Source organism: Pocillopora damicornis, chromosome 5 (assembly GCF_964200805.1).
Source record: "Pocillopora damicornis chromosome 5, jaPocDami1.2, whole genome shotgun sequence".
NCBI lineage: Eukaryota > Metazoa > Cnidaria > Anthozoa > Scleractinia > Pocilloporidae > Pocillopora > Pocillopora damicornis.
This window is the reverse complement of record NC_142674.1, coordinates 1,534,605-1,552,026: the sequence shown is the minus strand read 5'-3', so window position 1 is coordinate 1,552,026 and position 17,422 is coordinate 1,534,605. Positions and strand designations below refer to the sequence as shown.

Here is a 17,422-nt window from a genome sequence, read left to right as displayed (position 1 = left end):
ACAACGCAGTCTCCATGAGCTGAAAGTTCTGGATCCTTGGCTATTTAATTAGATTTGAAAGAAAAAAAAATATTTTGATGATTATCGAAATAATGTGAATTAGACAGGACACGTTATAGGTGGTGTTTTTTTTTTTTTTTTACGAAGGGGAGGATTTTTCATGTACAATAGGGGAGATCATTCTTCCATATGGTAGATGGAAGATCAAGTCTTCCCTATATGCAGACACCAGCTTTCAAATATGTAAAACTAATAGCCAACGATTGAAAAAATAAGTTTTCTTTGAAGGGTAGAGGAAGATAATGCTTCTTCTTCCATTTTCATCTGTCAAACTAAGTAAGTTCGCACCTGTCGAATGTTATTTTTAGGATATTTTTCCTCAAAAGGAAAGTATTCGTAAAAGACATCTAAATAGTCAAAATGTTGAGCCATGTTTCATGGAAGGGAGTTACCCGATTGAGCAGGAAGTAGGAATAGCCGTAACTTGTAACCTAGAGACATTTATCTGTATGCGGCTTCCTTTTTTTTTTCAAAACTCTTCCAGTGAAAGAAATGAATAATAAAAAAATTTGCATTCTTAAGATTTTCAGAGCTTCACCAGGAAGAAAGATCTCTATGTATTTGAGAATAATAAATGGAAGTGGATTCGAGCTTAATATTACCGATGCAAGCACAGATATCAAAACCCAACTGCACAGAATTACAAGTGACTACAATGGAAGGACATTTAAGACTGGTTTTACTTCTATATTGGAACTTTCCTTCTACTCTAAAGGCAGTTCTAACTTGGAAATGGTCGTTATGGAAGATCAAGGTAGCTCTGTTTCTAGTTATGTCTATAAGTAAGACGAATTTGTCTATCTGCTGTTCGCTTGAGCAGTTCGGTCGGTCCGTTAGTCCTTCAGTCGGTCTGTCGGTCGATCATTCGGTCGTTTACCTGTTCTTTTTGTGGGAGGTTCTTTCGATCAGTCAGTCGGTCGCTAAGTCAGTTAGTCAATAGGTAAGCTAGTTACTCAATAAAGAATCGAGCAAAAGACGTAATTAACTATTCATTACGAAGACAAAATGGCTGGCCTCAATAAGTCTATAAATTTTTTTGGATGATGTATGCTCTTCGTAACACTAACCCATCGGCTTTTGATCATTTGTAGGCGGGACTTCATCACTTGTGATATCTAACAGTACCTTTTCTAACAACGCTAAGTATGGTATTACCGTTGACAACTTGATTGGTAATTCTCGTATCTCCCGGACAACGGTGATAGGGAACAACTACAACGGACTCTACATAACCAAGGCAACAGGTACTTTAGAATTTACCGACGTCAAATCATCGAAAAACCAAGCGACAGGAATCGTAGTCGATGCAGGAACTCTTTTGTTCCAAATGTCCGACAGCCTTGTTGAAGAAAATGGCGGTCAAGGATTGCACATCTTAAACCAGGTTAACTCCACAATCAACATTTACAACTCGCAATTTGTTCGTAACAGTATCGGTGAAGGAGTTTATTTACATGCATTTCGCTTCTGCTATGTTCGACTGCTGGAAGTACTGTCTCTTGGAAATTCGCAGAATGGGGCTCTGTTTACAAGATTATCCGATACCAGATTAAATTTCAGCTCTTGTAAATTTGATGGAAACTCAAATATAGGAGTTTACGCTGCCTACTTTTTTAGAGGAGGACTTAACTTGGAGAAGATTTCTACCTCAAACAATTACGGATCTGGTTATGCTTTCGAACTTGGGGATACCAGCATAAACATAGAGTCTTCGTCTTCTTTTGGTAACGGCAAGGATGGTTTTTACGTGGAAAATCAAGGAGGAGAAGTTGTCTTAAAGGATTTTATTGCTGGTGGCAACAAACGACAAGGATTGTGGTTTCTAGATACCAAGTCAGCACGTCTTCGTTCAGTTCATCTTCTAAACTGTAATGTTTCAGGGAACAGTCAATACGGTGTGCTGTTTTACCTCACTTATAGAATTGATCAACGCCCGGAGAACTATGTCATTAAGGTTGCAAACTCCACAATTTTCAACAATTCTCTTGGTGGTTGTATGCTCTATCCTGCAGATTGCGGTTGGGGAAACAATCGGTGGCAAAGGAGCGTTCAACTTTTATTCACTGGTAATAAAGTAAAGGGAAACAAAAAGAATGGTTTGGATATCTATGGCCCAGAATGGTACGTGTTATCTGCTGTTTTGGCTAATAACATATATTACGAGAACAGTGGACTTGCTCTGATAGTAAGACATGGAGCAAATTGTTACTATGAGAATTCCTCACCCTTCAATCTGCAGGTTTCATCGAACATCTTTTTGAAGAATAAAGGGGAGAACATATTTTTCGTTAATTGCGAAACGTTACCCACAAAATGCCGTGTCACCATCAGAAATAACACGTTTTTAGACAATCAAAGAATCCAGCTGTTTTCCAGCAATTACCTTCGTACCAAAACGCAGGCAGTTTTAGCTGTAAAAGGAGGCAACGTTACCATACAGTATAATTCTTTTATCAACCCTTTGTTCTCTCACGAATTAGCAGCACTGCTTAAAGACCGTGAACACGTTCTTCTTGCGGAAGAAAACTGGTGGGGAACAAGAGATGAATGCAAAATAAAAGACCGATTGTTTGACTTTGAAGATCGAGTGGAACTTACACAGATCCAATATTATCCATTTTTAGATTCCTACAATTCTATCAGCCCTAAATTACACGATGGTGTCAGACCTCTCTGTTTTCTTTGAGGCAACAACTTAGGAGGAATATTAAATCATTTCCTCAATATAACAAACCCAAGTGATGCCTACCGAGTTATCAGTGACGTCACTATATTGTCTGACGGCGTTTTGTTTATCGAAGGAAACATCACTTTAGAATTTCCATTGAAGAGCGTTTTCCTAGTACAAGGAAAGGTTATCATAAAAGGTAATAAAAAAGAAAGGGTGAAGTTCCTTCCAAGGGGACCATTGCAACAGGACATTAGACTCGTCGGAGGTCCCGCTCCGTGGGAAGGGGTGGTTGAAGTATGGATCAATAGCACGTGGATGCCAGTTTGTATGCATACCTATGGACACGAAGATGACATAGTATGCAGACAATTGGGATACGAAACGGTAAACTCTTATTACCATAACCCAAGTGGAAAAGAGAAAATATTCCTACATAATGTCAAATGCGATACAGATCAAGGAGACAGCATCACCATTTGTAACAAAAGGAACTGGATTTCATCTTCATCATGCACGAGAAATGTTTTGTATGTCCGTTGCAAAATTCCTTACTGGGCTGGCGTACATCTCGCTGTGACTTCAAAGGAAAGTATCTTAAGCAATGTTGAGGTGCGATATGCAGGTTTTCCATATAGAGACGACCTGACTATCCCCGGAATCGCCTTCAGAGTGGACCTCCCACGTCACGTGATCAGTGGTGTCTTTGTGAGTAATTCTGCTTCCATTGGTTTCCAGATTATGTATCCAGACCCCTCAAAAGATTCAAATACAATCGAGAATTCAACGATAGCTGAAACCGAGTCGGATGGAGTACGTTTGGAGTCTCCATTTATTGAGTTCCTGAGTACAAATGTTGTAAACACAAAAGGCTACGGATTTTCGTATCGTCACAACTGGAATGCTCTCAACAAACACGTGGTAAAAATGGCAGATGCGACTGTGAAGAAGTTTATGGACATATGCACTGAAAGTGAAACATTTATTAGTGACTCTAGTGTGGTGTATTATCTGGTTGTAACATTACGGAGCAGAGCAGCCTGCAAGGCCATAATTACCGTTCCACCGAAATATACGATAGGATTGCAGCTAATCTATCACAATGTATATAACATAGCTTTCCACGTGTACAATGGAACAAACAAGACAAAGGGCACTCTCTGGGATATCCATATGTTACAATGGTATAGCCGTCCTGCTTGGATGATTGGCAATAGCTCAATCCTGCTGGAGAAAGGGTATGGATATCCGGATGAAGACGACACGGTGCATTTTCTATTGTTCCTCATCAAAAGTACGTTCAGCTATTGTTTTAAACATATCAGGTTAAGCAACGATCTCCGTCGGTAGACTGCAATTTTTGCAATTGAAAAAATAAGCTTCAGGCTTCGACAGGCTTTGAACCGTGCCTCCAGATGCTATTTGGACGCTGTGTGCAAAAGATCCTTTAAGCCACACAGTTAGGGTTATGCAAATTCTACAGTTCTTTTTCCCCGTGGAAGAATTTGACCACAATTTTTAGTGTAATCAAAACTATGAAAAAATTCTCCAAAGTGACTGGTTGTCACCAGCCCAATGTCAGCACTTATGGGACAGTGTACGCGTCATGCTTATAATTCGACACTGTGATCTGTGTAAGTGGACAGATTGCGTCATGTGCGCTGTTTTCTCGCATTTCGCCGAGTTAACTTTGGTTTTCTTTTATGAAAAGGTATAGCCGATGTCTAGTTTCTTGCTCAAATTTTGTCATAGTTTCAGTTGATTGGTAACAGGACTTCATGTCGTCCGATTCTGTCTGTAATCATACTTGTGATTAACAAATCCTATTACCTCTGTAAAGAGAAGTTTAAGGAAATGAACTGTTTCATTAGGAAATTGATCATATCGGTGGTGACATTTCAAGAAAAAAGAACTCCATTAATGGATCCTTTGGTGATATTCATGATGTCAACAAAAGGACATAAGTCATCACTGAGGATGATGATTCACCATTTTGCTGTTTTAAAAACATGTTTTTTAAATTTGATCATGATCTGAATAATCGAGTTTTGTTGTGTATTAATATATTTTGTGAGGCTGTCAAATGCGCCCCTTTACTCGTAATGAGGTGGGCAGAGTTGCACTGCAAGGATCGCAATGGTTTTTTTTGTGATCAAAGGGCCTAAAGTTTATATAATAACCACTTTTATCACCTGATTATGTTATGAAATTAATGAAAAGTTTTGAATACTAATTAAAAAGTCAGTTACTGATCGCGATCGAAGGAAATTTCCCTTAATTCTTTTTCTTCGCAGACATGCTTTATGTCAGAAAAAAGTTGTGCAAGGCTCTGATTTGTGTTCATAAACAATTATTTTTCTTTTCAACGAACAGGTGGTGGAAAGACGAAGATCAGATCACCAAACCTTGTTATATCCAAAAGCAATTTCAGCCACAACAGTGAAGGTGGAATTTTTTTGGGTGGAGATAACGCAGGAATAGTTGAAATCCAAAAAACGGACGTACGAGAGTCACCCAAGAATGGCTTATCGACAGCATTTTCCCACGTTAACAGCTTGAAGCTGCTGAATTGCCAGTTCGTTAGAAACAAGATTGGAATCAAGCTCTCTTCTTTTTCGGGTAACGTGAATATCGAGAACACCAAGACTTCTAACTCGACCGAAAATGGACTATATGTGGACACGAACGCTGAAAAAACAATCAATATTGAAAATAGTGGTGTTTTCCATAGCAATGGATATGGGCTTTTTCTGGATGGTAGCTATACCAAAGTGAAACTTTCTGCAACCAAGATATTTTTTGGATGGAATAAGGCATCTTCTGTTTATTCGCGTAGTTATTATGGTTGCAATTCGCCTTGTTCATCTCACACTTCCTTCATAAACTGTACATTTTATGCCAACCGAGGTCCTGTAATAGACATTAACGAGTCTCCACACTCTAATCCATGGCAATTTGACGGTAACCTTTTCCTGAATAACACTCAAGGTCCTGTTATTTTGACTACGCGTTATACGAATAGATACTACACTCCTGAAATATTTGTGAGAAACAATAGTTTCTTGTTCAACTTTTGCCAAGATAAAAGCGTCATAGACATAATAGGAGGCACAAAAGTTCTGATCATAGAAGGAAACATCTTTAAACAAAACCATGGGAGATCTGTTTATATAGAAAGAACCTCTCCTTCAGGTGCAACTATAAGAGGTAACGTCTTCACAAACAACAGCTGCCTGAATAGTGGAGTCATTGAGATTCAGAGGATAAATGAAGACATCGCAATTGTCGACAACATCCTTAAATCGAATAAAGGGCAGTTTATGGTTCTTCTCCAGTGCGAATACGTTTTAGGAGTGAACACTGGCATGAAGAATGTAACGTTTTTGAACAATTCGCTCCTGAACAACGTGGCTGTATCATCAAGTTCCCCAACCTGTGAGTTAGAAGTCTCTGGGTTTACTTTGGAATGGAATGGAATGGAATGGAGAACATTTTTCATTAATTTCAACAGATTTAGCAGCCAGGACTTCTCAAAAGAACTTTGTGCATACACCCATGTTTCCTCGCATAGCAGCACGTTGCAGGCTACATTAAACTTCTGGGGTTATGATGACGAGGAAAAAATCAAGAAGAGAATTTTTCATGCTAAAGACGAGTACGAACACGCATTTGCTGTTTTTCGTCCTTACATCAGTAATGCAGGAAGCACAATAAAGAGTTCAGAAGAAAATACCACCTTCAACGCGCTCTCGAAAAGCTTTCTGGGAGGAAGGATTTTATCCAACGTTCTTCTAAGAAAAGAGAAAAGTCCCTATACAGTTGTTTCCGATGTCACTATTCTGCCTGAAGCTTCTCTTTCAATTGACCCTGGTGTTGAGATGCATTTTAAGCCAAGGGTCGGCATGTTGGTTCTTGGTTCACTCTTTGTGGGCGGAAATGTAGATCAACCTGTTAAATTTTCTCTTTCAAAAAGGACAAAAGATGACGATTCTCTCAAAATTCGATTAACCGGAGGCAAGTTTCCTTGGGAAGGACGTGTAGAGATACTACACAACTGGAATTGGACCTCACTGTGTTTCAATGAGACGCAGGGCACAAAAACTAATGACGCAAAACTTATATGTGAACACCTGGGCTATAAAGCACCATTGTCCATCAATCACTCCTATCACAATTCGTCCGGCCCTCGGGATGCTTGTGCTGCTCTTCATTGTAAAGGAAGTGAGTTGGATTTAGCAGAATGCTCTTTATCTTTCAAAAACCAAAGCTGCAATATGTCGTATCATCTTGAGTTGAAGTGTGGCGAAGGAAGGCCTTGGGGAAATATCAGATTTCTTCGCGAAGCTAGGAACACCTCAAACCTGTCAACATCAAGTTTAAAACACCTAAGAATTGAGCACTGTGGCGAGAAACATGGCCAAAACGTGGCTGCCATTGAAATGATTCAGTACGTTCCAAAAGTAAATCATGTGACTGTTCTCAACTGCACATCAGGTGGTATCAAGGTTTGGTTCCCAGAAAAAGAGGTGATTATAACGAACAGTTCCTTTGTGAATACTGGAGGAAATGGAATTGATTTTATCAGTACCAAAAGCAATGTTACACTTAAAAACGTCAAATCAATAAAAAACGAGTTTGGTCTGAGTTTTCATGAAGCATACGGTGATTGGATTGATATATACGGGAAAGTTAATCTGTGCTCCCCACAAAAAGTGGTGAATGTCAAGGATCACGATGTATTCGTTTACTTTAGGGCACCATTCGTGTCTTTCTCAGATCTAGAGGTATCCTGCCAAATAAAGGTTCAAACAGAGGCAAGTGCTGGTTTTGCTATTCAGCTACTAGTCCTAAAAAATGCAAGATATTTTCGGATAGAACTGCCTAATGGACATGAAATCTTCAGGTCTTATGGTAGCAGCCCAGGTCTACTCTTGAAAAGAAAATTGATCAAGTGGGATTCTTTTACAGTCACATTTAATGGATCGTACAGTAGCAAAATGCTTTTTCACGTTCGACGTGTTGATAGCAAAGGTTAGTAGCTGGAACTTTTCATCATCATCACCATTATTATTATTATTATTATTATTATAATCATTTTCATTATTATCATTATCACAACCATTATTACTATCATTATCACTCTCATTATAATTACTGTCGTTCTCTTTATCGTTATCGTCAGCGTTCGCAATCGTTAACGTCAGCATGTAAGTTATCATTATCGTTATCAATTATTGTCGTCATCCTTATCATAGTCAATGCTTTTTCTTTCTTTGCCTGTACATAAAGCAAAGGCCACACAGAGTTTGAAAAGAGGCGGGGGAAGTCCAACTTTGAATCAGGAAACGTAGATCTTTTTCGACTCTTTTTTTTCGCTCCAAAGCCAAAGTAAGCTAAAAGTTTCAAATAAGTTAATTTTAGATACCTCAAGTTGAGAAAATTTGTGAATTTGCAAGAACTTTGGTGTCATACAAGTGGTAGAAAAAAACCAATAGTCTAAAGAGGATTGGGGGTTAGACTCCCCAGACCCCCGTTCTGGATTTGCCATTGTAACGTCTGCGCTTTGTTCAACAAATGTTCTGTAACACCCAAGTGTATTATGTGAATGGGTAGAGGGAGCCAATACGATAGGACCTGATAACAATTCTGCCAAATTTTCCTCAGATATTCCATGCTCATTTGACCGTGGATTTTGTGGCTGGAGACGTTATCCCACATCACATTTTAAAGGAATTGACTTGAGAAAGAAGTGGTATTATGGAAACAGTGCTTATGACCACACCTATTCAGGCAATGGTGAGTTGTGATAAGTAATATAAGATTGACGTTTAAAGATTTTTAGAAAGGATATTCGCATGAGCTAATCTCTCAGCTAAGTTTTCATCTATCTTATAACCGGATATGAGCTGGCTTAGGTTACACATCGATTGTTCTACAAAGTAGTAAGTTAGGTGGTGGGGCTGGGATCTCCTTCTGTCGACAAAACGTTTTCCCTCCGGGCGCTTTTGTGGATAAGGTTCCTCCAGTCAAAAACTTAGAAATGGATTCCAGGACTCGACGTTATCGAGTGAATTGGACTTTCTTGAGAACGACTTTTCGTAAACTTCAAAAGATCGTTAAAGTACATCAGAACAGCAGCCCAAGTAATTAATAAAATAATATTTCAGGCGACCCAATGATAAAATTAGAATCGGGAAAAAGAATGCAAAGTTGTTAAAGAACTCAAACAAAACCTACTGAGAGTACCTCAACGAGCTGGAGTAGTGATTTGCAATCGCCAGAGAATAAATATTGAAGGAACAAAGTTAGGGAGTGTACATTCAGGTAACATGAAGGCAATCGATCAAACAACTAAACGGCAGTATGACAAAGAGAGAAGGCTGGAATTGTGCCAATGTCGGAAAACCGTTGGTCGCCTGATGACATTGTTACCGCAGAAATTCAAAATACTCCGCCCGCACCTTCTCAGCGCAGTCGTGTACGTTGATATGTTGATCTCTCAGCTCTACTTATCAACTTCTAGTACTCTCATACGATTGGCTGAGAGGAGAAATCGTGAAACTGTGTCAATTTCAATGTTGTGATCAAAAAGAGAATTTCGTATAAACTATGACCTAGGACTTGAACTTTCGAAAATCTTGTTGATCTTGTCTCATCTGGAAGGTGAATAGTCCTGTGCAATTTCAGCTGAAGTGATGATGAGAGCTTAGTTTGTAAGAGAAGCACGAGATTTTTCGGCTCTCCCTATGTTTTTCTGTAGACAATTTAAAGTTTTGAAACTAAACCTTAAAGGTGCCATATATTTTCACCGTCTCAAATTTTTATTAGATATTTGATAGCGAATCGCAGCCCCTGTCTCTGCTTAAAGTGCCAGTGTTAAAACAGCAACAAATGCAATTATCTGTCAAAGACATAATCAAATTTTGTATTTGATTTATATCTTACGCAGGGGGAGTACTACATCTTTGGCAACACTGGTTTTCTGGTTATGCTGCCTTTACCAGCCCATCAATTTCCAGCGACAAAAATTATTGTTACTTGGTGTTCTACTTCAGGCGGGTTGACCGCAACTCCAAGTCATTAGCATCGCTATCCATTTTTCTTATAGAAGACATTAGTAATAATTCGACCTTGCTCTTTTCCATGAGCGATTACGTGACTCACTGGAAAAAGATAGTGATTGAGCTACCCTACACTGACGCCAGTTACTCGATTGTGATATTGGGATATGAAGAGGCGTGGGCCAATATTGAAATCGATGACCTGGCCTTCGTCAGTTGTGATTCATGTAAGTTGTGATATATTTCATATTGACAAATACATTACAGGTGAACTGCACATTAGCAAATGAAATCCTCAGTGTTTCATGAAAAACATAGTGATCAAAGAAATGACACCGTAACAGCTAAATAATTACCTACTTTTTAATTGGTGAACGTTGATATGCATGTCACCGTGGGCGAGGTTTTAAAAACACCCCAGCTTTTGACAAAAATGGTTCTTTGGTCAGCCAGGTATCCAGCTAGGGTCGTGTATGCTAGGTGTTCGAGAAATTGGGGGACACTTATCTTCCCTCAGGAGAGGAATTGTTTTCCATAGGTGATGTTGACGTTTACGTGGTTAACTTCTATGTAAAAGAGGGTCATTCGTTGATGTCTCTCTTATAAAGTTAGTCGACATTTCCAATTCTTGAACAAAAAAATTTCATCTAGTCTTGTGACCAGGGAATTAAATACTGAAAGTAGGATAACCTTCTTTGAAGTTTGTTTGCCTTGAGTTGTACGAAAAAAAAGGGGTAAATTTCATTTTCTTAACAGCTGCTACTGCTGTACACCAGGTAACCGGAAGTGTTTTTAGTGGTAACAAGAAACAAGGTATACATTACACGATGACTCAAAGTGAAAGACATATTTTCAAAGTAGAACGTTGTCAGGTAACAAACAATGGTCTAAATCCAGTCCTTAGAGGAAGCCTACCAGGAGCGATTCACCTCAATGCTTTTGAGCAAGTATTTGAAATAGTCAATAACTACATTGCTGGAAATAACAATGGAGGTATTTATTCCAAGGTACTCAATGAATTGTCCACGACAAGACCACCGGTCAGCTATATCCATGCAAACACCATAGAGTACAACAAAGGAGGCATATTACACGTAGAGGGAGTTTCTGGGCCCTATATGAATGTTAACGTGAGCAATAACTATTTTTCTCAAAACTTGGCACGAGATTTGGATGGCAAAGCCGATAGCGTTTGTGTCATAACAAAGTTATGGGCGATTGTTCAAGGAAATTTCTTTTATAGCAACGTCGGTCATTACGTTTTGCTGTATGATAATTCTCAAACAAGTACTGTCGGTCTTCGATTTGTAAATAATACATTGTACAAGAACGGTGCAACGGGGCTCGATGTTAACTACGGAGCGACTGTTCTGTGCAATGGAACAGCAGAAATTCATGGAAACGTTTTGCAGAATCCTAACAACCGCTATCAATTCAGTACCACAATGAGAGGGAGTCCAATCACAGTAAACGCCACTTTTAATTGGTGGGGAGAGAATGTACCAAATCTCATTTCTTCTCTGATCATGGATAGGACAACGGATTATCGACTGTCCATAACAATCGTGTTCCGGCCGTTCGTCAAGCTACCACCTCAAAGAGCTATATCAGGTCAATATTTTTGGGACTTTCTAGGTCCAAGTCTATCTTTCATGTTGTTTTAATGTCTCACGTTTCTACCTTACAATGAACATCTTTTTATCAAAATACTGCTCAGCTACTTAAAAGATCAATTCTCTCTCAAAATGTTTTAAACTGTCAACTCTTTTCTCAATTCAAGTTAATCAAAATTAACCGTATTTTGTTTAGTGCTTTTTGTTTTCCTTTTTCATCAATTTATCATACTTTATAATACAAAACAGCTTATCAATTTTCAGCTCATCAGTTTTTTATCTCATCAATTTTCTTCTTAGTATCTTGCCCACCTGAATGGATTAAAGACGATGAGATGTGTTACATGTACAAAGGAGGCTCCTTCACTTTCACTGATGCCGAGAAATATTGTGGGGTAAGCGCGGCTGATACTGACACTATTTATGTCTTTTTTTCTTGTATTTTGGCTGTGGTTTTTCTTTTTTTATTTATTTATTTCTCTTTACTCCACTCTACTTTTCTCTATCTTGTTTTCATTTGCGGGAGACTAAATGAAATGAATTTTGAGGTTAAAAGGAATACACTAGGGGGCAAGGAAATTAAGCTTGGAGGTGACTTCACGGTGGGCGATATTGGGGGCTGCTTCGCTTCCTCTCCTAGTCCCTCCGTTTCGCCTTCCTCGAACTGTATTTTGTTCCTTTATTAGAAAAGTGCTATACACTCGCTCAGCGTGCTATTATACTTTCATTTGTAGAGTTATGGCGGAAATCTCGTCACCATGCTCTCAAACGAAGACAAACGACTCATAAAGCATCTTCGACAGAAAGAATCCTTGGTTCATTCAGGCGTGTTGCCTTCCCTGTGGACCATAAGCAGGCGCTTTTTGAGAGAGGTGAGGAAACATCAAGCTCGATATATAGTTTCTGTCCTACAGGTATTTTTCAAGTAATTTGATTGCCCAATAAAGTCACGGGCACCAAATAACGCTCATAGCCTCGAATCAACCCGTGTCGACTCTTGTTTACACGATGAACATTGTTTATAGATGACCAAAGAACATCATCCTTGTGAAATGGGATAAAAAACCCGCACAAGGTCTTAGGCATGCATTGTTGTCGTTGCGAGGTCTTCGTATTAACACTTTTTGAAACAAGAATTGAAATACTTTTAAACCGTTATTCCCGCAAATCAAACTCTCTGTGGTTTTGTTTTGGTGTCAAAACATCTTCCTGTTCAAAGCATAAAACCTATTCGCCATTTTGGCTCCTTCGAAAAGGCACGTCGTAATTTCTCATGCAACAAAATATTTTTTACGCTGAAATTTTCTTACCATAAGTGTAGGGTAATTTTTCTCCGACGATAGAGAAACAAAATAATTTACTTCCGCAACTGTTAAGGTTCACTTAAGGCACAATGATGAGACCTTCCACCATTTTTGTGTATCCATCTATTTGTCTCATTTACTCATTTTGTGTGCCTATGTTCTTTTTTTCTTGAATTTTTTTCACGACAAAAAAATTAAATAATAATTATGATGTACAAGAGGGAATAGCAGTGAACATTCGAGACACCTATCTTATCATTTTTCTTTACTGCAGTCCCACAGCGGATATGATCAGAAAAATAAAGTATGTCCTGTTGTGGCTGCCACCGGAAATTTTTCACAAGTTCATTGTGATGAATTTCTTCCTTTTGTCTGCGTGAGGAGGCCAGGTAAATCACACTCAATATCATACTTGGTAAATGAATTCTTTCGTTGTATGAAATGATCATGCTAGATGAATATCGATACGAAATCATTGGACCACATCACCTGACAAAAAGAAGTAGTAAGCTTGTCGAAACGCAGCAATCCCCAATTGATAGCTTGACTGTTCATCTGCGTGTACTGGTGACTCTAAATTGAAAGAAAAAACCATCAAACTTTCATCATCATAGCTGCGATGAGCAACAGTGCTATTATTATCATTACCATTGAGGCGCACTCTGTCGATAATTATGCCTCCTTTAACGCGCTATATTATCATTGCAATTGTTACTATCATAACAAGATAAGCACTTCTGTGCATAGCACCACGCCCCACAGAAGCATGTTTGATATGCAGAGTCTATAACGTGTATTTCCTAATGTAGATTAAGTATTGAATTACTGTAAAAACCGAGGGGAAGGGAGGATTTCCATTCAGCCCCCTCCCCTCCCGTGCCCTGTACACCATGTCTACCTAAGAAGGAAGCAGGTACCAACTGGATAAACTTCTTTTTGGCTTCATAGTTATCCACTGCCCGAACAGCTGTTTCCATAATGGGGACTGTATAGGGGCTACGTGTTTCTGTTATCCCGGATGGACTGGAGAAGACTGTTCCAAGTTTCACTGCCATGACTTGCATAACTGTTCTGGTAAAGGTGAATGCATGGGTCCCAATGTCTGCAAATGCTACCCCGGATATTTAGTAAGTGGCATTTCTGTTCAATTCCATGATAGCTCATTACTGTGTTGACTGTAGCAAGTTTGATATCTAGCTAACAGGGCCACTTTTAAAAAACTGGAATCAGCCTTGGCTGGATAGAAACTAGATTTGTGTGGCTGGTTCTGTGTGTGGGTGATTTAGTGCGCTGTCAGAAAATGATCAAGAGTGTTAATCTATATCTCTTAGAAATCAGATCTCAAGCGTCTTTATGATTTATGTAATGTTCATCTTCACCTTCTAAAACTCACATGAAAACTTATCTTAAAGCGCGTTTTGATGTTCTGCGGAGAACCTTATCCCGTCTTACACAATTTGAAAATGGATACCATCATTTTGAAACAACTTTGTCAGGCGGTCGCTTACGTGTGATCATAAGACGAATTTAAAAAAAGCTGATGCTTTCGTAAAAATCTCTTCTTTTGCTGCTCCTACTTTATTAAGACAGATCACCAACAGATGGAAGAAGGAGAAGTGAGATCGTGCTATAACCTCACATTAATGTGCATGATCTAGGAAGCCAGCATTTTTGGTTGAGCTTTCAGCACATTTGAACACAATTTTGGAAACGCTAGGTTAATTTTTCGAAATTTAGTCGCCACTTAGGACTCTAAAAATGTCTTTAGCATCTTAATCTGATCAAAAGGACACCAGTAACTGGTGTTCGAGACCCAATGGTTCTGTCTCTGATCGCATGGGAACAGTAGTAATTATCTTTTCCAACGCAGCCTAATGCAGGAAAGTTTATGGATGTTTCTGCAGGGTCTTGGCTGCACTTACTCATTCTGTGGAAAGTACGAAAGTTGTGCTGATTGCGTGACAGATCCATTTTGTGGATGGTGTGACAGTTCACGCTCCTGCCTCGGAGGTTTTGCCGCGGGGCCTCCAGGAATAAGTTGTCCCGCTTGGTTTTACTACCACTGTTATACAGTAGGAGACGAACGTTGTTCGCAAGATATAATGGTAGGTGAAGAGGATAAAAATAATTCATGGTGTGAACACATCAACACTATGCTGCACTCAGTTCGATATAAGTAATAAATGCAAGAGAGACGGTAAGGGGCGGTACTAGTGTGTATTGCTTATTAGCTGGTTAGATATTTATTTCCGGATTATCTTTTGCTTGTTTCCTTGGTTTTTGTTTTATGCTGCGCTGTTTTACTCTTTTAATTATTACTATCTTAAATCTAGCGGCCCCTGACTATCAGAGCACTCTCCGCTTCAAACACAAAGCAAACAAACAGTGGTTTTACCTGGATTGCACATCGGTTTATGCTCATAACTCTCTGTGTTTTTTTGGGTTTTCCTACCAGTTTACCGATATCCATTTGTACTGCTACGCGCAGAAGGACACCGTGAAATTACTTTGCCCAAGAAAACCGGAAAAAAATATATGCGCTGCCAATGCACCATAGTCTCTGCGCACGATGATTGATAGAATAGTTCAAAATACTACTTTACTCAATGTTCCATGCTCACCGTCACACGATAAGTGTTTTCACATATTTTCTTAAACAGAGAGTGAATTGTAGAGGTAGGTACTGCAACTTCAAAGATGGAGGAGCAACCATTGAATCCTGTCAAAAATGCAGCGATCTCGAAAGATGTCATAAAATCACAGTAAGATTTTTATCTTTATTTTCTGTTCCTTATCGTTGCTTATTAAATTTAGTGACAGTTTAAGGTAGTCTTCACGAGCAAAAACTGAGTTGAAAGTAATGTTACATATATCTAGGAGTAAATAGCAACTAACAATAGGTTGTAGCAAACTCTGTTGGTAGAACTAGTTAATCTAACTTGTAGTATCATTGCCAGTAAGTGAGAGAATTAAGTATGAAACACTTTGTTTGGAATAAAATAATAATATATGACCTATGGGAGTATATTTGGTTAGAAATCTCCACAGCTCTACCTCAAACTAATTGCCAACTGCACCTCGCCGTCCACGCCCCTCCCTTCCCCCCCCCCCCCCCCCTTCCTTAACCCAAGGTCTGGATCCACCACCGCGAAGGTAGTATTAACATGTTACCTATTAAACCTCATAACAGGACGACAACCAGTGCAGGTCATGGAATGAGACTAAGTGTCCAGGCGGGAAAATTAAAGTGAATTATACAGATCCTCAAAGGAGAGAGAATGTGGAGTTTGCTAAAAACGTGAAGTTTGTGGAGCCTAACGAGACTCTCGTTTACGCGTGTCCAGTGATTTTGCCAAATCAAGAGAGGGTGTCGCTAGTTTTAGTTGCACCAAAAGTCCTGAAAGTTCAAAAGGGTGACATACTGTGTAGTTCTCAAGCAGGAGGTATTATGCATAAGATTATCAAAGAAATCAGCGATGGTGAGTGTAATGACTATAAATGTCTGTCACAACCTTTACAAAGTCCTCAATCATTTAAATACTTGAGAAGGTGTGGTTTTTAAAAAAGCTCTGCGTTAATAATTCTTTAAAGGGGCATGAGCGAAATTAGTCGTCAGTACTGTAATGGCTGACATAGGCTTGCTACTAAGTGTCACTGGAAAATTTTTCCCTATTATTTTCCAAGAACTATACTCCATGTAAATACCAAATGTAAGATAAGCCATCTGGTTACCGTTGTGAATTGTTTGAGATCTTACTGGACTGCATCTTGTTTTAAGTGCAATCAATAGCGAAGGCATCTCTAAAACATACCTATAATAGCGTTCAATGTTCAAATTTATTATTGTCTCGAAAGGTCCTTTTCAACTGATGTTGAGCGCCCCAGCAGGGTTAGAAGAGGTTATCAAGTATGCGGACTTTAAAGACGAAGTCACTGCAGTGCAAGTAGACGACGACTCGACGTTTGAGGTTGAGCCTAATCAAGATGACCTGCGGGATGTTATTACAGGCAACATTACGTTAGATGAGGGTCGGGTAATTGCGCTTTCAAATGGTAGGTAAACATTTTTGTATCAACCACCTTAACACTTCGTAAATGACTGAAGATCATTTAGTTATATCTACGATTTAATGTGTTGCATAACTCCTCATAAGTGCATGAAAGACAAACAAGGGAGCAAACAACCACAGATACGATAAACAGACACACAGACCATCAGGACCTGCAAGATATTTCTGGTTCGAAAAGTCATACTAAACTCACAAAAATTCAAACAGATTTGATAATCATCATTTTTAGGGATATACAAGTGCCTTGGTCACACATATGACACTGGAAAAATCATTGTCCACTCGTTTTACCTGGTAATAGAAAAGAACAATACCATCCCAAAGAAAGGTGACATAGTTGTGTCCAATACCAGTGATGGTTTCATCGAGACTGTTGTTAAAGTTCATAGAACGAACAACACCGATTACTTGGAAACGAAATTTCAGAGATGTGAAGCAAACTCTCATTGGAAAGGCACAAGGTATTGATGTTAATGATGAGGCCTTGTTTTAATATCAGGCGGGTCCAAGTTGAGACGATGGCATATTTGCACCCGTATAATTGGGGTGTAAGACATTTGACAGGGAAAAATATCGCCTTTCCCCAAACGCAACGATTTCCCGTAAACTTCATTTAGAAAGCTGTTCACTAATGGCCATATTGGCA

The 17,422-nt window shown here is 39.1% G+C and overlaps 2 protein-coding genes across 2 annotated transcripts in view; both read left to right on the top strand.

Moving 5' to 3' along the window:
- The first annotated feature begins 584 nt into the window (after positions 1-584).
- On the top strand, positions 585-2,746 carry LOC149044678 (uncharacterized). The gene is made up of 2 exons (XM_089207784.1): positions 585-814; positions 1,152-2,746. Exons 1-2 carry the CDS (start codon positions 616-618, stop codon positions 2,744-2,746), a joined length of 1,794 nt encoding a protein of 597 aa, XP_089063910.1. The 5' UTR covers positions 585-615.
- Positions 2,747-3,046: 300 nt separating this feature from the next.
- The window catches only part of LOC113686526 (uncharacterized), a 30,212-nt gene continuing 15,836 nt past the window's right edge, over positions 3,047-17,422 (top strand). Inside the window, exons 1-14 of the mRNA XM_089207783.1 lie at positions 3,047-4,022; positions 5,102-7,759; positions 8,393-8,524; positions 9,678-10,016; positions 10,546-11,400; positions 11,703-11,797; positions 12,137-12,274; positions 12,981-13,095; positions 13,655-13,833; positions 14,611-14,811; positions 15,367-15,468; positions 15,897-16,185; positions 16,562-16,759; positions 17,006-17,237. Coding sequence (XP_089063909.1) covers positions 3,047-4,022; positions 5,102-7,759; positions 8,393-8,524; positions 9,678-10,016; positions 10,546-11,400; positions 11,703-11,797; positions 12,137-12,274; positions 12,981-13,095; positions 13,655-13,833; positions 14,611-14,811; positions 15,367-15,468; positions 15,897-16,185; positions 16,562-16,759; positions 17,006-17,237 — 6,509 coding nt within the window. The remainder of the gene's footprint in view (positions 4,023-5,101; positions 7,760-8,392; positions 8,525-9,677; positions 10,017-10,545; positions 11,401-11,702; positions 11,798-12,136; positions 12,275-12,980; positions 13,096-13,654; positions 13,834-14,610; positions 14,812-15,366; positions 15,469-15,896; positions 16,186-16,561; positions 16,760-17,005; positions 17,238-17,422) is intronic.

Coding starts and splice junctions, on each gene's coding strand:
- LOC149044678 (XM_089207784.1), top strand. CDS start 616: ATGTATTTGAGAATAATAAATGGAAGTGGATTCGAGCTTAATATTACC. Junction 815..1,151: donor GGTCGTTATGGAAGATCAAG/GTAGCTCTGTTT, acceptor GATCATTTGTAG/GCGGGACTTCATCACTTGTG.